Below are 24,276 nucleotides of genomic sequence, written 5' to 3'. Positions count from 1 at the left end.
ATTTCTGCTATATTCTCTTGGTTAAAAACATCAAGAAGACACTAATGTGGTTGATTTCTTTTAGGGTGAAACTATTCACATGGTAAGCCCTGTTGATTCCAAAGGCAGAAGCAGAGTTTCATGGTTTCTTCTTTCCCTTTATTGACTCCCATTCTCCTCCTTTTCCTCCAACACCACTATCAACATCATCATCATCATATCATCATCATCATCATCATCATTTTTTCACTTTTCCTTCATCTCTACCCCCACAATAAACCCCTATTTTAAGCCATTTATTCACAGATGTTATCTTATTTTTCTTTAGTATAACTCTATAGCTATACTATTGACTTTCTATAGTTATACTATAGAAAAACAAGATAACATCTGTGAATAAATGGTATTCACAAATAAATATAGTTGCTATTAACTATCCTTTTATAGATAAGAAAATTCAGGCCCCTCAAAAGGTCTAGATCTAGTGGTGATTCAAACCCAAGTTTAGTCCCAACATTGAAATGTATGCTTTTCAGTACATGCCACACCAATTTCGGTGGTGAGTGCAGCATCTGAGGTGTCAGTAGCTTGAATGGGGCACTTTGTAAACTGCTGCAGATCACTGAAGCCTCAAAGAAAAAGGCCTAACACATGATGCATTAATAAGCTTCTGAATTAGATGAAGGACGGTGGCTTACCCAGTTCTTCTTTTTCTTCTTCTTAGAATCAGCATCATTACCACTGCCAATACTGGAATGGCTTGTGGCACTGTTGATACTAGAAACACTTTCAGAGGAATGCTGTCTTCTGATGCGAAGATCTAGCAATAGAGAGAGAGAGAGAGAATCACATTGGCTCATGAAGAGTCTCGATCTGAACAAATAAGTCTTTTAGGTCTTTTGAGAGGAAGTTCTCTAATAAAGGTCAACAAGGATTTGTACAGATAATTTCAATGCAGTTTTGGTTTTAGAAGTTTAGTACAACCATATTTGTTTCAATTAACTGAGTTATCTACATTAAGATTTAATGGGAATCTCATATAAGTCTGCAGCCCTGGCAGTTTAATGAGTTCTGAGTTTTGTCTAAAATTAAATGCTATGCTAGTGATTTTTACTGAATGCCTGGATCAAACAGCTCTTCCAAAATGATTTGTTCTGAATGATTACTTTCAAGGAGTAAATGGAAACTCATAATAGAATGAGAATTAATTGTGCCTTTTTAATATTTGTGCTTCAAATACAGTTACTAGAGCAAAATGTATTAACTTTCCATTTCATAGAATCATACCATATTAGAGCCAAAACAAACCTTGAAGTCATGTAAGCACATAATCTCACAGATGAGGAAACTGAAGTGAAAAGAAGTTAAGTAACTTGGCCAAAGTCAAACAGCCAATGAAAGGCAGATCCTCCAAAGAAAGCCTAGGTAGACTGAGTTTGTGAATTAAACAGAGGCCATATGTAAAACAGTGCAATTCTTCCAATGTACCCCTACTCCCTGCCCATGACTTATTATAGAATAGTAAAAGTAATATCAATAATAAATAATAATAAAACTAGGTTTTATAATATGCTTGATATGCCCCGGAGTATCTAATTTTATTATTAAAGCAAACCACTGAAATGAGTTTAATTACTAAATGTAATTTTCACATGGTCACATAGCTGAAAAATAGTGGAGCCAGGCTCAGCCGTAGGCTGATTCTAATATCCATTGTGTTAACTGCCATGTATGCAGCATGTGGTATGGCCTTGCTTAACTTCTAAAAGCAAGCAGTGCTTCTTTAGTTAAGATATTTTGAAGAGAATAGCATTTGATATTTAATCATGTTTAAAGGTATCTATTTCTTTTATACAAGCAGCTTATAGATTTATAGTTATTAAAAATAAAACAAACTGAATTTTTTCCTACCTAAAATGCACTAGTATAGGTATTACTGAGACACTAAGAAAATTTACAAAATTGTGCTTAAGGTCACACTTGCTTTTAGTCAATTTCCATTAATATACTTATTGTCATCAAGGCAGATTAGGCAAGCAAAAAAATCTCAGTAGAAGTTGTAAGATGTCAAAATTTATTCTAAAGCTGACAAAGTTTCCATAAAACTAGTACCATAAAATCAAGTCTTTTCAATTGACTGATTTACTGAATAGTAAAAATGATCCATGGCAACAAAACTATAATTGGTTGCTTTCAAAACATATAACAAATATGTATGTATTAATAGACATGTAATATATGTATTTACATATATATGTATGTGTGTGTATATGTATATCCTCATCATCATATACATATATATCAATTAGTCCCTTAATTTTTCTACTAAGGCAATCATGCTGAAAAATTTTATAGGAAGAAAACACATAGAGTTTTTTTGTTTAGAATCCCTAGAATTCGTCCCTTAAAATTATTTTAAAAAGTAATGATGAGAACATTAACTGGTTTTGCATGCTAAAACATTACCAACTCCTAAACCTAAATCAAGGTATTCATGTAGGAGGTTTCAATTCAACAATAAAGGAATCTGGTATCCTTTAATCAACTATTATGGAACTCATATAAATAGACAGTAGAAGAATATGTGTAGGTATTTCTTGGGGTTTTAAATTTTTGCTGAGATCAGCCATTAGCTTTTTGAAAAAGATTTCCCATTTGCTAGCTCGTTCCTAATAATTAACCTTCACAAATAGAAAAGCACAAAGTATTACAGTACTTCAGAATTTTTATTATATCCCAAATTAATAAACTGTGTCTGACTTCTTTAATACTAAAATTTTTAAAAGATAGGTAAATTATTATAATCATAGGTCAAAAGTAGTCCTTGGAGGTATCAGTTACCTTTTTACGACTGCATTCACCAGTAAAGATTAGCAAAGCCATAATATTAATAATATTGTGAAATGAAGCAAATGCATTTTACCGTTCCCTAACAATTTCTTTTTTAATACTTCTAAGTATTTAATTCAGTACATGGGGCATCATAAAGTTCAGTAAAGAATAGCTAACCAAATGAATATCAGCAATCCGAATGAATGGAGAAGCCTATTTTTAAAGTGAAATTTTCAGGTACGTGTTTGTTCACTTGTCATTTTCTACCTCCCATCCTCTGCGTCACCACTGCCCCAGTTCAAGCTATCAACATAACCTTTACAGCAAGCATTGCTACTGAACTTACTCATCTTCAAACCATTCTATAAACAATAGCTAGAAAAATCTTTTTAAAAGGAAAACTTCATCATCACTCCCCCACTTAAGACCTTTCAATAACTTCTCACTGTAATAAGAATAGATAAAAATCCATCTTCTAAATATGGCCTACAATTCCTCAGTAATCTTGTCAGTCCTTAACTCATCAATCGTGTTCTTCTTCTTACACATTTGCTTAGTATTTTCCTTACATTAGTTCCATAAGGGAACTAATTTATTTTCTGCCTCAAAGCTCTTTTGAAATGCTCCTCCCTCACGACTTATAATGTGATTGACAATTATTCCTTGGATAGTCACTTGAATATTACTACCTTAGAGTAATCTTCCGTGACTATGTAACCTCCAGTAGGTTCCTTGGTACCCTCCTTCCCTATGGTACCTGTTATTTTCCATCTTAGAACTTATAACTGTTTTGGTATACATGTTCAACTTCACCAATGATCACATACATTCATTTACCTTCTGCTCTCCCACTAGACTAAAAGTTCTATGGGGACAAAGACCATATCTATTTTGTTTACCATTATATATTCCAAACCTTATATAGCATATGGCATGTGGTATCAATCAATACATAGTGTTAAATAAATCGATTCTGATTTTTCATTCACTATAACTACGTTTGCCTATCATTATTTCTAAAAATATTTAGTGCTGACAGAACTTTAATACATGTGTTATCCCACTGTATTTGGCGTATCTTAAGGAAAAACAATTCTATACACAGAAGTAGTGACTTAGAAAGCAATAACACATTTTGAAAAAAAAGGTAAAATTTTCTAGTACCTTCAACTTTCAAATTTCTTATCACAAATACTATATTTGCAGTGGATTATGAGCTCCATGAACAAAGGTAATTTTTAAAATCTTTGTATTTTAAGATCTGATAATGCCTAGTACTTAATAGCAGGTGTTTACATATGTTTCTAAACAAAACAAAATTTTATTATAGACTGTAATTATTTATCAGACTTCATTAATGAATGTGATGCATTAATTTAGAGAAAATAGAAAACACATTCACAAATTGGTGTGTGATTTTGTGATAGTCTGGCCTGTCTATAAAACTGTTGCCTCATTCCAAATATATCTTCTAAAATCATATGTAAAAATATACATTACATTCACATTTTAAGGGTCTCTAAAAGTAAATTTCAATGTGATTTCCAAATATAAATTTATATGCCATACAATTACCTTAATAACCCATGGAAAGACACATAATTAGTTTAACTGACTATTTTTTCCATGTAATGTCAATGGTCAATGTGATAAGAATCACTCTATGTTCATTACATTTAATACTGAGTTTTAATATTACAGAAATACAATCTAACTATCTTGTATACATTCAATCCTTTATAACCAGTGGTTTTTGTTACTTTTAAAACCTAGCAAATTATTTTTTAATATTTATTGGTCGATGTAAATATTAACTGGTATTTTTCACCTTAAGCATCACCCCTCCCACATTTCTGAGCAAAGGCATTCCAATTTTTCAATTTCAGTAGTCATATTCAGCTACCTGTTGCTTAAGATAAAAGGAATCCTTTCAGCAAGTTTCACTTCAGTGACTTGTGCTGTGTTAAAGTAAGGATTAAGCCTTTTTAAATCCCTTCTGGACCTATTTACGACATGAAGATTTAGAACATAAGCTGCTTTATTATAGCTCTAAGATAAGCTTTAAATATGCAGTAATTTTCCATGCATCACATAAATCACTCCCCCACATGGAAAGTTGCTAAATTCTTGAGAGAAGTAGCCCCTATAGCACTACTTTGTCCTTCAATTTAAGCATATCTCACTTTATGTAATTGTTTTCCTAAAATTTAAATTGAAATTCATTTAAAAATTACTTTATTCTTCTTTTAAAAAATTCAAATAAACCCCTTTTATGTGCAAGACATCATCATGGGCATCCTGATGTCTTTCAAAAGAGTGAAAAAACAAGCTCTACTATTGTAAATCAGGAAAGACATATCTTAAAAGCCCCAAAGTATAATGTAATTTTAAGAAGGGAAGTATTGCTACTTCCAGAAACATATCACAGGGGACTTCATTCAGTGTAGGAATCAAGAAAGCATATTTGGGTTACCTGCTGCAGTGTCTCAAAAAGTTTTTATGCTGATCAAACAAGGTAGAATATTCTAAACGGAATGAATGCAATTCATAAAGAACTTATGAAGAATTGAAAAAAATTCAGGATAGCTGAAATATGGAATATACAATGCAACAACAGAAGAAGAAGTAAAGTCTATATGTGCTTCATCGGGCACATAGTTGGTATGAATAAATATTTGTTGAATAAATGAAGCTGGTGAAGAGAGATTATGGCAAGTTGAGGAGTCTGTATTCCATTCTAAAGGCAATGGGATACCTGTAGATGTGTTTCTTAATGACTGTTCTGGCTTCACTGTGAAGATTGGTGTAAAGCAGATAATATTAAGAAGAGGAAGGCTATTGAGGGGTTTGTGGTCATGGTTCAGGAGAGAGGTGATGGATGGTGAGAGTAAAACCAGAGAAAAGTGAACAGATCCAAGAGATACTTAAGGAGTGGGATCAATAGATCTTGGTAATTTATTCAATGAGAAGAGGAGGCGTTATGAAGAATACTTAGATCTCTGGCTAAATGGAAGGATGGTGGTGCTATCCACTGAGGCAAAAAGCACTGAAGGAGCAGCAGGTCTGAGACAGAAGACAAGTTAAAGTTTGGAGACATTGGTTTTAAGATGCAAAACAGACATTCAAAGATATCCACATGGAGTTCTCGGTAGCTCTATATACAGAGCCTGGCCTGCAAACCTAGATTTGACAGTTATTAGCTATTAACACATTAATAAAAATTACAGCTAGAGTATGAGATGATTTTCTATATATTTTTAAATAGGATGCATAGAATCATAATGTACAGAATCATAATGGAAGACAGCTTAGGATATCAACAATTAACAAATGGATACAAAAGAGTGAATTTATAAAAGAAATATTGAAAAAACATTTCAAAGGAGCAGAAGAAAAACCAAAAATGTGTGATGTCATGAACATTAGAAAAACTGAATGTTTCACATAGGAAGGAATGAATATCAGCATCAAATACTGTTTCCATGTCTGTCTAATACAATCAGAATTTTAAATGTTTTACTGAATTTAGTGTCATATAAGTATCTACCGATCCTGGAGAGCATTATTTTGGTGGAGTGGAGGGAAAAGGAGCTACACTCCAGTGGTCTAAAGATGGTTGGTGGCTGAAGACATTGAAAGAGTTCGTAAAATTTTTCTCAGAATTCTTCTGGAAATGAAAAGAGAGATAATAAGGCATTCATGTTTTAGGTCAGGATTTTTGAAGCTGGGAAAGAGTTGAGCATGTTGAATGCCATTGAAAAGTGTCAGGAAATGAGTAAATAGAACCAATGTAAAGGGAAAAAATGACACGATATTAATAATGAGCATTTCTTCAGTGGTGAACTCAGGGGTAGGGGCAGTGGCAGAAGTATTTTTATTGTTTAGAATTGCTTAAGCATAGGAATAATATAAAATATACCTACCTTTCGCCTGTTGTTTTTATTGTTTTAAAATTATCTACAGGAAATGTACCTTTTTGTAGGCTCCATCCAGGAAAAGTTGTTCCCAATGCCCATTGCTTGCTGTATCATCATATTGACTATTTCATTTTTATATACAGATCTAGATTATCATACTCATTAATGGGTTTGTTTTGCCTGAAGTCAGATATGCATGTATTAACCAACCACTCCATCTCCATCTCCATTGAATCAAGTGGAGAGATGTGTATACAACTATAGAACCAAATTTCGTAAGACCAATTTAAAAATTATTTGATAATGAAAGTCACTATCCTAAAATTCTAGGATTCTGACCACATTAATACCAACTTATTCATTATAAAAGGCAATGACACTGAGTAAATGCAGTTTTACTCTAATTAGTAAATAAAATAGATGCCTATTATATTGGGTGGAAATGAAACGATTTCTAAATATACCTTTGGGAGGATGGTCTGGACCATTCAGCGCTCCCTGAATAGCCGCCTGGGCAGCAGAATTCTGAGCCTTCAGCATTTCAATGGTTTCTCTTAGTTCTATAAGTTCAGACTCCTGTGAAACAAAAAGAGTTTGGAAGCTTTAATACCTAGAAAGAAAAGTAAAATCTCCTTGCTCATAGTTGAATTTAAAAGGTTTGATTTTATGTAGTAACAACCTCCTGGAAGATTTGGATGCTTAGCTGAACTTGTCAAGTTGTACCTAATAACTTCCTTCTTAGCTAAAGTAAAGGAGGTGTTTGTTTGTTTTTCTTAGTTATTGTCTTATAAAAGAGAGATGAATAGTCTTTATTCTTTTCAAAGGGTGGGACCCGGAACTCCCCAGTACAAAGTAAAACAGGATATCACACCACTCATTTCAGATCACATACTTACTAATATTACCTATGATTACATTAGATATTTAGATATCACTATTGCACTGTTGCATTGCATTGTATTTATTGTCAACTACAAACCTGAAGTTTTGTCAAACCAATGATTTCAGATTTTGTTTGAAGTATTTTGTGCCTGCAAAATTGGTTCTTTCTATTTAAGTGTAAAACCTGGAACTTACCCCTAATTCCTATTAAATGTCATCTTATTAAATTCTGATGCCATATCAAGGTCATGTTACATTCTGATACTTTTTCATTCAATAAAACTCCTAAGATGGAGACCTAGTCTCACCAAGCCAAAGCAACACAGGAATAAAGTAAATAGAAATATATGTATTATACAATTTTTAAATAATAGTTAAATTACAAACAAAGCAGCTTACAGATCAAATTTTAATAAAGCATATATTTTCTTTTTGAATTTAAAGTAATTATAAGATATGTCCCAATAAAATACTTGCACACATTTGAACTTTCATAGTTATTTAAGTGAATTATTTTCACAGAAATAACTCATTTTTGGAAGATAAAATAACTCAGAAAAAGATAGAAAGAAAAAGAACTGAGTGTTGCTTCAGTATAGACCAAATTTCCATTAGAAGCTCAGTAACAAGTATCTTTCATGGTGGTAATATAATCCTAAAAATCAGATCTTTGTCAGTCTCTTAGAGGGGGAATTCCTTGGTAATGTATTTGTCATTCATCATTCATCATTTCCTTTAGCATCTTTGGCAGAAAGCCAAAGAATCGGGCTTGGGTTCTTCATTCTCTGGTAAATAATTTATCGTTAATCAATGTCTCCCAGAACATACATTTTAAAAAGATCATCAGCAGCGGCCTTTGCGGAAAATTGCTTCATACATGGGAATATCTGTTGACTATTTTAAACTTAGACACTTAAAAAAAAAAGATAGATGATGCTAATTGAAGTGATATCCAAGTTTGGAATAGATACCTGGCACCTCATGTATCTATTTTCATTGCATACCTGACATTTTCCTGATAAAGAACACTTAAATTTAAAACAAACAACCAAACCTTCTTATGGACTTTCAGTAGCTTATGAGTGGAAGCATCTCTCATAATGAAAAATCAATAGTAACCTCCTAAATTTATAGATGGGTCTTCAAATACTTGACTGCAATTCACTTCGACTATATTATCAAAGAAGAATATAATATTTGTGGGAAATTTCCATTGTCATAACAAAAGTCAGACCCAATTCATCATAATGACTCAGTCTCTCCAATTTTTATATTCTGTCCATTGCCAAATTAGCAACAGATTTTACCAAAACTTAATATATTTTCCATTTAAAAATATCCCCCAAGAAATAAAATATTTACTGAAAATTTATTCTGCTCTTACTGGAAAAATTTTCAAAAAGAAATAAATGGTACAGAGTGGAATCCTATAATGTAAATATTAATTTTACAACATAAATACTAGAATGCAAATTAAATTCTAATTAAAATCAGATTTTTTCCCTTAAATTTAAGATCAATTATGCCTGTACTATGGATTAAAATCTGTTAAAACATTTGCCTGTAGCTTTAAAGGAAAAAAGTGGTATGCCAACAATGCCAAAAAATTAAGCTTAGCTTTGAGTTAGCTGACTTATTTCAGTGTCAAAACATTCAGCTTTTCACGAGAAATCTCTTATAAAACCTGTTTTCAAAAAGATAAAATGTAGAACATTCAGGCAATGTTGCTTTTTCAGAATATCATATTTAATATGAAATAGAAAAATGATCACTTTCTAATATTAATTATCTTTTAAAAAGCAATAGATATGAACAGGTTAGTTGTTACTCAATGTGGCACAATATATGTAAAAGGAAGAATAACTAGTTAAGAAATATATCTGCTATATAACTTGAGAGAATCATATCTATGAAAAAAATTAGTTCAACCAAATTCATACTGCTTTTTCTTTAGAACTTTATGAGTATAAGTAAACACCTACAAAATATTCCATAGTCTTTGATTAAAAAGATAGCCAAATTCTACATTGATTGACATAATCTGTTCAAACCTGCACTAGTTATCTTTCCATATTTGCAAAATTCCTTCCTTCTCTCTCATTTCAGTTAATGAGATCTGCTCTCACCTTGTCACTCAAGTCGCACCCATCTCTTTTCTCTGAGCTTTCCATAAAACTTTCTTTTTATTTAAATATCCTACCTCACTGTTAAAAGCCATGGTAAAATGTCTCCACCCTTGTGAAACCTGTTTTCCTGTCAGAAAAAAAAATGAAAATGTGCTTCGAGACTATTTAATGTAGCTTCTTTAGTTGTTGATGAATATACTTTTTCACCTGATTTATGATCTCCATAAATATTGGGATGATTTTGTTGAAATGTTCTCATCTGCATTAAACAGATGTTTCTCCCTTGAAAGAATAACATAAAACTTCAACTGTATTGCATACGTATTTTTTTTTTTTTTTTTTTTTGCAAGAGGGTGTCTGATCACCTAGTGAGTGGGGTACCGTATAAAAAATGTCAACAACTTTATTAGTTATTATAACCAGGAAGTCTTATTTTGGCTAAATCAGTGGAATCACCTCCTTTGGATGAGAACAAAGTCAGGTTTTCCTTTCTCTCTTTCCCAATAATATTAGAGATAAGCATAAAGAATTTTAAAATAAAAACTTAACTGAGACATAGAAATTTTTCAATAGTTTATTTCTAGTCTTCATTTTTCTTCTTCATAATTATGGTTACTGTTCACATTTATTTTTTAAGCTGTATTTTTTCAGGCTTCTATAGTACATAGAAATTGTAATGTGGCCTCCAGACGCAACAAAGAATTTTTATTTTATTTTATTTTTGTCCATAGTGGGGAGTTTGGATGAGGTATATGATTAGAAATGAATTCCTGAGATAGCTAACTATAACATCATTAGATATTCTAAAATATTTTCATATAATTTCTTTATGCTGAAGGGAAAAATAGAAGATACTCAAGTTTTGAGAATCCTTATTAATCATTCAGAAAAAAACTGAAAAAAATGTATGTGCCATCAAGATATGGATTTAAAGTCTACTCTTCCAATTCAGTCATTTTCAGTTTCTTATTCTCATTAAATACTAAAGAGAACATTGAGGCTGGGATAATTCTGCAAAAGATTTTAGGAATAAGATAATCAGATCATATTTTGTTACTTCACATTTTTCAAAAATGATAGATATTTTAAAACCTGAGAACCAAACTAAGATTTCATTTTCCTCCAATGAGCTATTCAAGATAATGATACCTCCAACACCTGCTGACCTTGTAAAGTTCTAGTTTTCCATGAAAGTTTCTCATGTTAAAGAAGCTGAATGAAGTCAATGTCTCTTTTCACAGTTTTATGCATGTGTCTGAGACTAAACAATTCATTCAGGTCAGGCTTGAAATGCTTCAAAATAAAATGATCAAATTTTGTGTCAGAATACTAGCCTTTCCTGGTGGTCTTTCCAATCCAATTTCTTAACTATACTTGATCTCTTTCCAAATTTCTCAGTAATAAAGACTTTGTTGAGAATCCCACAAGCTTGGGACAATCTCATCAACAAATGTCATCAACTAACTTGACCTTCTAGGCAAGGCTGTTTAAATTTTCCACCACATCTGTACTTTACGTCCTCATGTTGGCACGGTTAATCTCACACTACCCAGCTCTAGTCTCCTCAAACAGGTACTCCCTTCCCACTCCACCTTGCTTCTGAAGTCTTGCTAATCGTTCTACTGAAAGAACCTGACCATCCCTATTGCATCTAGTTTCAAATAAATTACATTCACCAAATACCAGTAGGGTAAGTAATTTGAAAATTTTGGATTCACATTATTCTATGCCCTAAAGATTAATGGATGCATCATCTGACTCTAGCAATATATATTTTTAAAAACACTTCTAGATGGCAACTATCATAATGTAAATTGGGGAGAGTTAATGTAAAAATCCTATTCAACGAAATTTTTAGTTGCAGCATTATCTATTTTCAAAGATTTGGTTTCAAATTCCCTTATTTCGAAGGTTTCAATTCCTGTTTTGTAGTCACCCGAAGTTTCAGAGAGGTAACAAATGAGCAAAATTCTAGGCTTTATTGTTAGGATAGTAGTCAATATCTGAGCTTCATCACTCATACAAGGGGATATTCCTCTGCCTGTTCTGACCTTCTAACAAGTAAAACCTCTCATACCCTTAACATATGTTCTAACTGCCTTGGCATGACAGCTACAGGGAACTAATTTGAAAGTCTTTTAAATTTAAATTCTGAAATATTGAGCTGAGAATATAGCTTTAGTAAATTTGAACACAAGGATTTAGAAGTAGTTCTGTAAGAATGTTACTTATAAAAATATAGTTTGCTGGATTCCTAGAAGTTGAGCCCTTCTCAACTGGCATTCTGTGAGAAAATTAAGCCCTGCACAATGATTTAGTAGCAATATCCTTGATTCTAACAAGAGTGGTACATAGCTAGTACCATTCTAGATAGTGAGAAAAGAAGTTATTTCAGCACATATAGTGGATGCCTCAGGGCATCAGGTTTATTTTTTTTCATATATTCCTGGCGAAGAAGTGCTGGTGAAGAGACAAGGATCTGAAACCAGGATAAAATTCTTGATCAAACTACATCAATGTCATAGTCTACGAGCCCTGGGTTAGGGATAGGGTAATGTCTAGAGATAATTTCACTCTCAGCAAGCATATTAACAATTCTCTTGATTTTTACCTACTTACAGACTTACTATCATATAGCATGTCTTCTTTTAGCAGCTATTGGGAATACTGTTTAACTTTCAGAAAATGCTGCCAGATTGATCACTATTTTTTTTCTTTTTTTGTGATTTTGATTTTTTTGAGACGGAGTCTCTCTCTGTCACTCAGGTTGGAGTGCAGTGGCATGATCTTGGCTCAGTGCAACCTCCACCTCTGGGTTTCAAGCGAGTCTCCTGCCTCTGCAGATGTTTCCTTTCAGAATGCACATGACATTGTACTGAGTCTAATAGCATGATAATTTTCTGCCTTCTGAGTTATTCATACATGTCTTTTCTTTCTTACCAGGCTATAAGTGTATAAAACCAGTGTTCTGGTACACAAATTTGGCAAGAGATTCAGTGTTATTTGGCATCAGGAAATAGGAAAAGTATTAGGAGTGAATCCCTCTTTATTCAAGGCAGTTATTTTGGTCTATAAATCAAACAAAAATTGTGATGTAGCTTCAGGCTATTAACGCCATGTGATTGCTGACAATCACACTGTGAAGCCCAAATACTAGAATCTGAGTCTTAATTTAGTTTATCCATTTTTAAAGTATGTAATCAAGAACATGAAACAACCTTGGCCTTTGTTACTTCATGTTTTAGCTTCCAACCCTCAATATCCTCATTCTCAGCTTTACTTTTTTCGCTAGTGCTTATCATTACCTGAAATTCTATATGTTTTAGTTATAGGTAATATATATATATATATAATTTTTATTTATTTATGTTTTTAAAATTTGAGACAGAGTCTTGCTCTGTCGCCCGGGCTGGAGTGCAGTGGCATGATCTCGGCTCACTGCAACCTCCACCTCCCAGGTTTAAGTGATTCTCCTGCCTCAACCTCCTGAATAGTTGGAACTACAGGTGCCCACCACCACGCCCAGCTAATTTTTGTTTATAGTACAGATAGAGTTTCACTATGTTGGCCAGGCTGCTCTTGTACTCCTGATCTCAGGGAATCTGCCTGCCTCAGCCTCTCAAAGTGCTGGGATTACACGCATGAGTCACCACACCTGGCCTGTTTTAATTATATTTTTATTATTATCTGTTGCCCTCCTAAATTATAACTTCAATGATAAAGAGATACATATATATGAGATATGTATGAGAAATATAAACTCCATGAGGAATATTATATATATGTATAATATGCTTTTAGAGTTCTGGTAGATATCTATGTTTATAGATATAGACCTATATCTATCATTCTATATCTATATTGTCTGTACTGTTTTGTCATTAGAAGATCACAAATTCAATATAAACTTGATGAATGACTAAATAGACAAATGAACCTTATAACTTGGGGAAGGGAGTTTAAGAATCTCTGCTCTATGCTTCACAAGCCTTTTCTCAGGATTGCTGAATCACCAGAGAGCAATATACCCTTTTATCCCAGCTCCCTGAAGAAATGCCTTTAGTGAAATATGATTAAATGTTATGCCCTTAGCTTTTAGAGAAATGTCTATTTGAACAGTGATTTTGTCTTTTGTTATTCCATGACCCCAATTTAAAAACCTTGGCAATAAATTCGTCCTCGAATTTAGTGCCAAAGAGTTTGTCTCTTCAGTCTAAATTACGTTCTTCTGGCCAGAAAATGAGAATAAAACATACCTAGCAATCTCCCTTTGTACCTTAGCTTCCTTGAAATTCAATTCAGTTCAGTTCCTTGCAGTAGTAATTATCGAGGCTGAGGTATATTGTTATATACATTACTCTACTGGTTTTAATTAGATTCTGTCCTTGAATTATACAATTTCATATTGCAAATAATTTTATAGGCTTTTAAATATCACTTTGAGAATAGGCAAGTTATAACCTCAAATTAATAACCAGTTAACCAAGACTGTTGTGTGTATATAGTTTGCAATTCAAAAAGAAGTTATTTTATTTTCAGTTAAAAAAGTGATAAGGCCAATATGAGACATTCTGGTATCTTCTGAGAAAATTTTATAATTTTGGCAATGTGATTTTAAGGATAATGCAGACACGTTATTTCTTATGTCATAGAAATTATTTTTAAATATTTGGGCATTAATCATAGGCATCATAAGTTAATATACCTCTGCATTTTTTTTTCCATTTCTATGAGAAAATTCACTTACAGATATAATAGAGTTCAAGAAAATATCCGGTGGAGGGCAAAAATTCTATTAATTTTGACTTCTTGAAGATATTGAGACTTAAATTCTAACACTGGCTTCCAGTAATATGTTTGGTATGTGCCCATTGAGGAATTTGGTGTTATCTTATAATTTTCAAGGGAAAAAGATAAATGTAAAGGAAGGTAATATTTTTTGACAGCCCCTAGCTTGTGACATGATAACAGTATCTGATTTACTCCTCATAGTGATCCTACAAGGTAGTTATTATCATCCCCACTTACAAAAAGGTGATTTTGAGGTTCAAGAAAGGTTAGATAAACTTGCTGTAGATTACCCAGCTTTTAACAGACATAGCCAGGATTCTCATTCAAGAATACTGAGGCCCAGTGTTTTGATTCTTTCCCATCGCTGCTCTAAAAAGCCTTGTAATTCTATTTGCTGGGTTCTTATATTACCTAGTGAAGTGACAAGCTGTAGCAAAAAAGAAAAAGAAAAAAGAAAGAGAGGGAGAGAGAGAGAGACAGAGAGAGGAAAGAAGGAAGGAAGGGTAGAAGGGAGGAGAAAGGAAGGGTGGAAAAGATGCAGGAAAAAGAAAAGGAAAAAGGAAAAAAAAAAAGGAAGGAAGGAAGGAAGGAAGAAAGGACAATGTATATCTCAAAAGGAGTTTTTTAGCTGTGCTAGAACAGGGTTTCCAGTAATGGATAATATTCTCTCTCACAGGCAGGGTATATAGAGAATATGAGAGAGAATACAATGTGCTAGTAACACCAGGCAATTATAAGAATATTCGATTTTCTCCTTTGATTTCATTGAACTGTTCATTCTGTGTTTAAAAAAATAAACTTTTGTAAACTGACAAAATTTGATAATATATACTAGTTTTATAAAGCTAATTACATACCTTACAGAATCTAAAGACAAAACTGAAGCCATTCCTATGGATAGATAAACACATTCCTGAAAATACCCAAAGCTTTTTATATAATGGGTCTCTTTGAGAATTAGATGAAAGCTCTGGACACCTGATCATTTATGCACATGTACAGTTTTTACACACACACACACACACACACACACACACACACACACAATCCATACAATTCCAGAGGCTTCACCTATCTCTGATACCCATCCAAGGAAGTTAAGACTGCTGGACTAACAGCAGAGAAGTAAGTTAACTGGTCATCACAGCAAAGGTGACCAGGCTTGCTACGCAGTATGGACCTTTTTAATACATTTGTCTTTTGAACTAAATCCTCCCTTCCTTTCTTTTTGGTATTCCTTCTTTCATACCATAAAATCCTTTAGGTTCATTTTAAACATTTTGATATAACAAATGACTTTTCTTCAAAAGCAACATCCCTAGATGGCAACTAGTTCTTGTTATTTCAAAATTACACAGCATTGGCCTTTGTTTCACAGCTGCTGTAACCTGAAGTCCCTTACTTGGCAGAGTCCTAACATCTGTCCCAGGCATCCTTCCTGTGTGTCTTAGCCTACAGCCGTGCCCTACAGCTGGATTTAGTGACCAGTACTTGTGACTGTTCTTATCAAAGTGTGATTCTTGTCAACTGCGTAACAATTTGCTCCCAGAATATTCTCTTATGTGACTGTTTCTCTTTCTTAACACTCAGTATTCTTTCACTAGTTCCATCCAGAAGACTGCCTAGAAAGAATTTCGTATGCCTTTGTGTGTTTCAATGTGGAATAAACTGATTAAATCTTTAAATTAAAATCTGAAAAGAAAGGTATTATCATTGTTGTAATTTAGTATAGAATTGAATATTATTTTATTCTTCTTTTTTTTTTTTTTTTTGTCTCCCAGGCTGGAGTGCAGTGGTATGATCTTGGCTCACTGCAACCTCCGCCTCCTGGGTTCAAGCGATTCTCCTGCCTCAGCCTCCTGAGTAGCTGGGATTACAGGCAACTGCCACCACGTGCAGCTAATTTATATATATATATATAGTAGAGATGGGATTTTGCCATATTGGCCAGGCTGGTCTTGAACTCCTGACCTTAAGTGATCCACCCACCTTGGTCTCCCAAAGTGCTGGGATTACAGGCATGAGCCTCTGCACCCAGCCTGGAGTATTATTTTTAAGGAGCTTCAGGTATTATTTAAGAATCCTATGCAATTTGTTGTCTTCTTTCAATCTCCAGTGGCAATTTCTGAACATACCTTTTGTTCCGCTGTCATGGTTAGACTTTGCAATCGGCCAGTCATATTCCCTAAGCTCTTTTCAAAAGCTGCTACAAGGTGTGCCTGTGAACAGAATGGAAGAAACATAGTTTAAATGTCAGAATCTTTGTGGATGGAAGAAAAGCCTTCATTTTACAAAACGCTTAATTTCATGTGTTCCAACTCTTTAAACACTATGACTATCATAGTTAGCTCTGACTGGTGACTCTTCTTTAACACACATTTTCATTCATCTTTTCTAAACTTTGTCTTCCTAAAATCAGTGTTTCAGTCTCCTGACATTTAATGTGAGTTTAACTTCTGAAAGAAGATGGTATTTTGCAAGTAATAACTCCTTCTGACTTGCACATCATGTAGAGATTTGACACTCAAAATGCCAAATATAAAGTTCTGATCTGCCAAGTTTTTTAGACTTAAAGCCCAAAAAGAGGTAACTGAAATGGTCAACGGACAAATGTTCCTCATTTTTATATTTTCATGATGACCTTTGCAGATATTGTTAGCTGCTCTATTGTAATGATACACTCCTTCAAGTGTCAGACATCTGCTGACAGCTAGAACCTTATCTTTACTCTTTTCTACTTACAAAGAATTGAATCAAAAACAGTTGTCTTTACTTTCCAAACTCTTTTCAATAAAAGGGCTTTTCTACTTCATATTCCCTTCAGTGAATGAAATACAGATAAGCCAGTTAGAAATAATATTCCATCATATTTTATTTCACAGTAAGCTTTTGTGGCTTTTGGGTTTTATTTTAAATTGCAGAGAATTATACATATTGTAGTACATAACTATAACTCTTATGATTAAGAAGTATTTGACAATCTTATTAAAGCTCAAAAATAGGCCAGCTTCCATTTGCATGCCCTTATGTAACAACTTGAGCCCAAAATATTAAAATGAAGGGGCACTTCAGTCTCTCACCATGGCTTGAGGTAGAACTACAGGTACATTATCTCAAACTGATAAAATTGTATTGTGTCCCTAAAGGATATAAGGATTTAATATTTTGCAACCTAAGTCTATAATAAATTATACCTACATATGGGGCAAAGTTTGGAAATCCTTGGTCAAAAATTAATTTCTTTTTGAAAGACATGAATAAGATGACTTAAATAAAATATATCTCCATGTACTTATAGCAGAATTGAAATGCTGAGGCTTCTACTATCAAATGGATCACAAAAATCCAAAGAATTGAGGCTCATTACTTAACAATGGAAATATATTCCATTATTGATAACAGTTAGAATGTCCATGTTCCTTCCATCAGCATTATGATACAAAGGTGCATGTTCCTAGCTCTGAATTCATCCTGGGATGCCTTTCTTTACCTGACACTGCAATATGGAGAAAAACAATTAGTAGGGAATACATCTACTAAAGTTTAATCTATCAGAACAACTCTTTATTATCTTTTTCCACTCATTCCCCCTTCCTTCTTTTTCTCCTCCCTGGCGTCTCTCTCTCTCTCACACACATGCACACACATTCTCTCTCTCTCTCTGCACACACCCTTACCCTTGAGAATTATACACCAAAGTTTGTTAGCAGATTTAATTGGAAAAATACCACTAAAAAAAACCCAGTATCTTATAGTTTTAACAATTTTCAATGAGAAAAAAGGAATGTGATGATATCGGACCTAGTAACTGAAAAATTAGTATACGGCTATGCTCATTTTTTCCTATATTTTAACTTTTAATTATTTATTTTATTCTTTTACTCAGTGTCTTGCTGCCACCCAGGCTGAAGCGCAGTGCCACAACCCTAGCTCACTGCGGGCTTAAACTCCTGGGCTAAAGTGATCCTCTTGCCTCAGCCTCCCACGTAGCAAGAATTATAGGCATGTACTAACATGCCCAGCTACCTTTTTTTTTTTTTTTTTTTCATTTCCTGTAGAGATAGTGCCTCACTCTGTTGCCTGGGCTACTCTCCAACTCCTCGCCTCAAGTGATTCTTCCCACTTTGGCTTTGCAAAGTACTGGCTGGGATTATAGGTGTGAGCCACCACACCTGAACTTTACCTTTTCAACTGTGGAAAAATCCACACATATATAAAAGTGAACAAAATGAAAACAGCCACTGACTTATCACATAGTGAACATTCATGTATTCACCAGCCAAGTCAAGAAATAGGACATTTCAAGAACCAAAAAGCCCTTCTTTGCCCCTGTCTTATCATTATTCCATCTTCCTTCCCCAAAGATAACCTCTACATAACTTCCGTGGTAATTATTTTCTTGCTTTTGTTTATAGTTTTTACTACCCAAGCTTGCATTTTCAAACACTATGTTTAGATATGCCTATTTTAAAAACTACCCAAGTGTAATCAAATGGCAAGATTCTTTTGTGGTTTTCTTTTGCTTTACATGGGTTTTGAGATTCATCCATGTGGTATTTAGCATAAGCTAGCTTTTATCATATAGCATTCATATGTGAATTTATAATATATATGCCCATGATGGTCATTTCAGTTTAACCTGTTAGAAATAATCCCACTATGTCCATAAAATTGTTTACTAGAACCTAAAACTAAATTCGTGTCTTTTCTTTTAAAATAAGGAAAATTATGACAGAAACACTTTATTAGCACTTACTAAATGAAATGTAAGATGTTACTCAATATTTCAGTTTTAATTCTCCTATAGTGGAGAAATTTAATGTTTAATCATTGTACTATGAGTCCTTAAATGTGTAAACTTGAAGAAAATTACTCTCCTTTACCCTTTGTGCATACTTTATCAGTTTCGTATTAATTAAAATATGAGAAAGAAATCGGGATTATAAAGAATATGCTGTATAAACTACATTACCTACATTTTGTAGCTATAAGCAACCACAAAATATTTATGATTAGAATTACAGTTTGTAAGTATGCACAAAACACTTATAACTGGTTACTAAGAACATTTTGAGTCATGTTGTTTTCAATGAAAAGTATGTTACGATTATGTTAGTGAAAAACACCTACAACCATCTGATCGTGACAAACCTGAAAAAAACAAGCAATGGGGATACCTGAAAAAACAATTAATAAATGGTGCTGGTAGAATTGACTAGCCATATATAGAAAATTGAAACTGGACCACTTCCTTATACCTTATACAAAAATTAACTCAAGATGGATTAAAGACTTACATGTAAAATCCAAAAACTATAAAAACCCTAGAACAAAATCTAGGCAATATTATTCAAGACATAGGTAAGGGCAAAGATTTTATGATAAAAACTCCAAAAGCAATTGTGACAAAAGCAAAACTTGACAAATAGGATCTAATGAAACTAAAGACCTTTTGCACAGCGAAAGAAACTATCATCAGAGAGAACAGACAATCTGCAGAATGGGAGAACACTTGTGGAATCTACCCATTTGAAAAAGGTATAACATCCAGAGTCTACAAGGAACTTAAACAAATTCACAAGTAAAAAACAAACTACCCCGTGAAAAAGTGGGCAAAGACATGAATAGACAGGACATGAATAGACACTTAAAAAAAGACAGTCATGCAGCCAACAAACATACAAAAAAAGCGTAACAGCAAAACCACAATGAGATACCATCTCACAGCAGTCAGAATGGTGATTACTAATGTCAAGAAATAACAGGTGCTGCAGAGGTTTCAGAGAAAAAGGAACGCTTTTACACTGTTGGTGGGAGTGTAAATTAGTTCAACCAATGTGGAAGACAGTGTGGTGATTCCTCAAAGCTCTGGAAGCAGAAATTGACCCAGCAATCCCATTACTGGGTATATACCCAAAGGAATATAAATAATTCTATTATAGAGATACCTGCATGCATTATGTTCACTGCAGCACTATTCAAAATGGCAAAGGCATGAAATCAACCAAAATGCCCATCAACGATAAACTGGGTAAAGAAAATGTGGTACATATACACCATGGAACACTATGCAGCCATAAAACGGAATGAGGTCATGTCATTTGGAGGGACATGGATGCACCTGGAAGCCATTATCCTCAGCAAACTAACACAGGAAGAGAAAACCAAACACCACTTCTTCTCACTTATAAGTGAGAGTCAAATAACGAGAACACATGGGCACATGGTGGGGAATAACACACACTAAGGCCTGTCAGTGGGAGTTAGGGGAGGGAGAGCATCAGGAAGAACAGCTAATGGATGGTAGGCTTAATATCTAGGCGATGAGTTGATCTGTGCAGCAAACCACTATAGCATATATTGACCCATGTAACAAACTTGCATATCCTGCCCATGTACGCCAGAACTTAAAAGTTGAAGAAAAAAAATATTGTCTTAAACTTACGTCACCTTGGTTTAGTTTATCAGATTAACATTGTTACTTCAGAAGTTATGAGAGGCTAAATTTCTCACTAAATAGGGTAAATGGAAAAGGAGGCAAATAAGGGAAAATTTTTCTACTAATGATGATCTTTATCACCTTAATGAAGAGAAAATGGAAAGTAAAACTGATTAAACTTACAGGGTAACACATCTTGTCTGAGAGACTTTATAAAATGACTTTTAAAAAATATGGATTTTCAGGGGGGTTGTTAATGACAGTTTTACTTGGTTCTGATTTTTCCTTTAGCAGTTGCATAATTTTTAGGTCAGAGTAAAATTGTATTAATATGATGATCAATATCCCCTGACTTGTGTTAGGTGAAGTCTATAAAGGTAGACAAGATGGAATATCATTTCAATCTATATTGTCTTTGGTTTTGGAATCATACAATGTATTAGGTTGGTGCAAAAGTAATCTGAATAGATATGTGAAGATAATTACTATGATGCTAAACAATAAGATGAAATATCATTATACATAATGTCTACATTTTATTTTTTCATATAGAATTCAGAGACAGCCCACTGACAAACTAAAAACACTCTAGGCATATATTTATATATATTATATAGTAATATATATGCTATAGATTATATGGTAATACATAAATATATAGGTGCATATATAGGCATATATGTATTCCTAGAGTGTATATATTATATAGTATTTTATATATGTATATTATGAAGGCATATATATATGTACACACATATATATGCCTAGAGCATTTTATTATTTATATGGGAAAATATATAGTATATTATGTATACATATAAAACATATATGTAATATATATTTACCCATAATAAACTTGATATATATGAGACTTTATATTTTAAAATTAGTAGTTAATTGAATCAAGAATGATTCTGCAACATAAAGTTTCACATTTCTTTTACACTATAAAAAATTGTCCAAACACTGAAATGTTTGTCATTAATAATATGTACAAAATAGTTTTCTCTTAGAAGAGATGCAAAAAAGCAAGAGTAACTAGCAAATTATATGAAAATATTAAAAAAGCAAAGAAGTAGAACACAATCTCAAAATACCCAAGAGATTTTTGGTTAAAAGACTTATCTGCTGAAAGGCAAAAAAGTACCTTTTGTTTTCTTACACATTCATTCAGTAATGTCTTTAAAAATGTTAGCAATAACTAGCCTTGGTGTTCAGTTCCAAATTATGTAATGGTTGAGATTTGTAAAGAAAATACGTTAAAAGACAAACAAAAGCATCCTGCCTGACCCAGCTGCCTGAAGGTGTGGGTGAGAGGCCAGAGGCTACCTGGTTTATTGTATGCTATGACCAAGCATCTTTAGTTGCCTTTCCTTGTATGGCTCCTGCTTTCTTTTTGTTTGTTGGTGGGTTATTGATCAGAAAGACCAGACAATAGCACCTGCCAATATACCCGCTCTCCTTTCTAAGGACATGCTAGTAGAATCCGCTTAACACTTTACCTATGGTTTTATGAAGCTCTGTTCAGAACAACTTTACAAAAGGGAGGGAAGGCTTAATATACATTCTACTGAACAGGGGCTTTACTCTGCCAGTCAAATGAGAGGTGAGCTAACTAGATACTCTTTTGACTTACCACACCCCTTTTGGACAAAGGGAAAGAAATGCATTTTAACAGAGACACAGATGCGTTTCAAATTTAAAAATTAAAATACAGATTATTGTTTGGAGTCCACATAAATGTAATTATGCCAAGTTCAAATATGTGATATACTAATTAATATATATAAAAAAGCCCAAATAAAGGAAAAGCACGTAAGCTATGATCGAACATTTCATATACTGAGTAAAGATGAATATCTGATACTTAAAATTGTTGTTAAAAACAACTCATTATTTCTTAGAACCAAACTCATTGAAATTCATCTCTATAAATTATAGCTATTAGATTTCTAATATAACAATTTCTCATCTTGGAGGCTGCACTCACATTTAACCAAAAGGTAGAAAGTTTACTTGTACTGTGAACAAACTAGTAAACAAAGACTTACATTTACTTTCAAATGGGAAATGTACATTTAAAAAATCCTTGATTATATTTAAAATATCCTATAAATAAGTAATTTTATCAAGTCCCTATAATCGATTTAAGTACATGCATGTTAAAAATATATGTGTATATTACATACATTAACAGACATTAACTCAGATGAAATGAAACACTCAATGAAATTTAAACACAGCACTTCTTACAACTGAGGAAAAATCAAGTATTAACTAAATTATTTGATGGCTCATTATGATGTATGAAATCTAAAATGACATTATAAACCAAACATAAAGAAAATGAACGAGTTCAAAATGACTTGTAGTTAATAGGTGACTTGTGAGTAATTCAAATTCCTGAATGTGTAAAAAATATTATTTCCTTAAGAACACAAATGGCCAGATATATACAAAATTTTACCCCTTATAGTTCTAACAATATTATTAAAATGTTTAAAATATAACTTACATTAAAATTGTTTAATAATCATTTATATACATATCCATTTATGTAAATTCCCAGATACTGCACTATTTAGTCTAAAGAGAATTTTAATAAACTTTTTAAAAAAGTAGATGATAATGCATATCTTCATTACCTGTACCTTTTGACTCTCATTCAATTTGTACATTTTTACAATGTAAAACATTTTGCTATTTTTAGTCAGTAAATGTATTTGATGGTAAGAAGCTTTGACAGTCCCTATCACTACCAAATAAAGAAACACTAAAGAGTGGATTAAGGTTGAAACTCCTGGGAAATTAAAAACAAGATATTTTTTTCAAAAGAACTGTGGTAGATCTTTAGGTGATTTATATTTTAGTTTGAAACTAAAATACCCCAAATAAAGGAAAAGCATGTTACATTATGATAGAACATTTCATATACTAAGTAAAGATCAATATCTGATATTTATTTATTTATTTTTATTTATTTATTTTTTTTGAGACGGAGTCTCGCTCTGTCGCCCAGGCTGGAGTGCAGTGGCTGGATCTCAGCTCACTGCAAGCTCTGCCTCCCGGGCTTATGACATTCTCCTGCCTCAGCCTCCCGAGTAGCTGGGACTACAGGCGCCCGCCACCTCGCCCGGCTAGTTTTTTGTAATTTTTAGTAGAGACGGGTTTCACCGTATTAGCCAGGATGGTCTCGATCTCCTGACCTCGTGATCCGCCCGTCTCGGCCTCCCAAAGTGCTGGGATTACAGGCTTGAGCCACCGCGCCCGGCCCCAATATCTGATATTTAAAAATTATACATGTTAATAC

At 33.2% G+C, this 24,276-nt stretch overlaps 1 protein-coding gene across 9 annotated transcripts in view; it reads right to left on the bottom strand.

Annotated features, from left to right (window-relative positions):
- NAV3 (neuron navigator 3) overlaps positions 1–24,276 on the bottom strand; it is an 890,032-nt gene that overhangs the window by 37,609 nt on the left and 828,147 nt on the right. For all 9 annotated transcript variants that reach the window (XM_050749287.1, XM_050749288.1, XM_050749281.1 and 6 more), the window contains 3 exons: positions 16,663–16,746; positions 7,193–7,304; positions 678–799 (listed from right to left, as the gene is read on the bottom strand). In XM_050749287.1, the coding sequence (XP_050605244.1) occupies positions 678–799; positions 7,193–7,304; positions 16,663–16,746 (318 nt within the window). The remainder of the gene's footprint in view (positions 1–677; positions 800–7,192; positions 7,305–16,662; positions 16,747–24,276) is intronic.

This window comes from Macaca thibetana, chromosome 11 (genome assembly GCF_024542745.1).
Source record: "Macaca thibetana thibetana isolate TM-01 chromosome 11, ASM2454274v1, whole genome shotgun sequence".
In the NCBI taxonomy this organism is placed as follows: domain Eukaryota; kingdom Metazoa; phylum Chordata; class Mammalia; order Primates; family Cercopithecidae; genus Macaca; species Macaca thibetana.
Note: the sequence above shows the minus strand (reverse complement) of the source record. Positions and strands in the feature narration are given on the sequence as shown.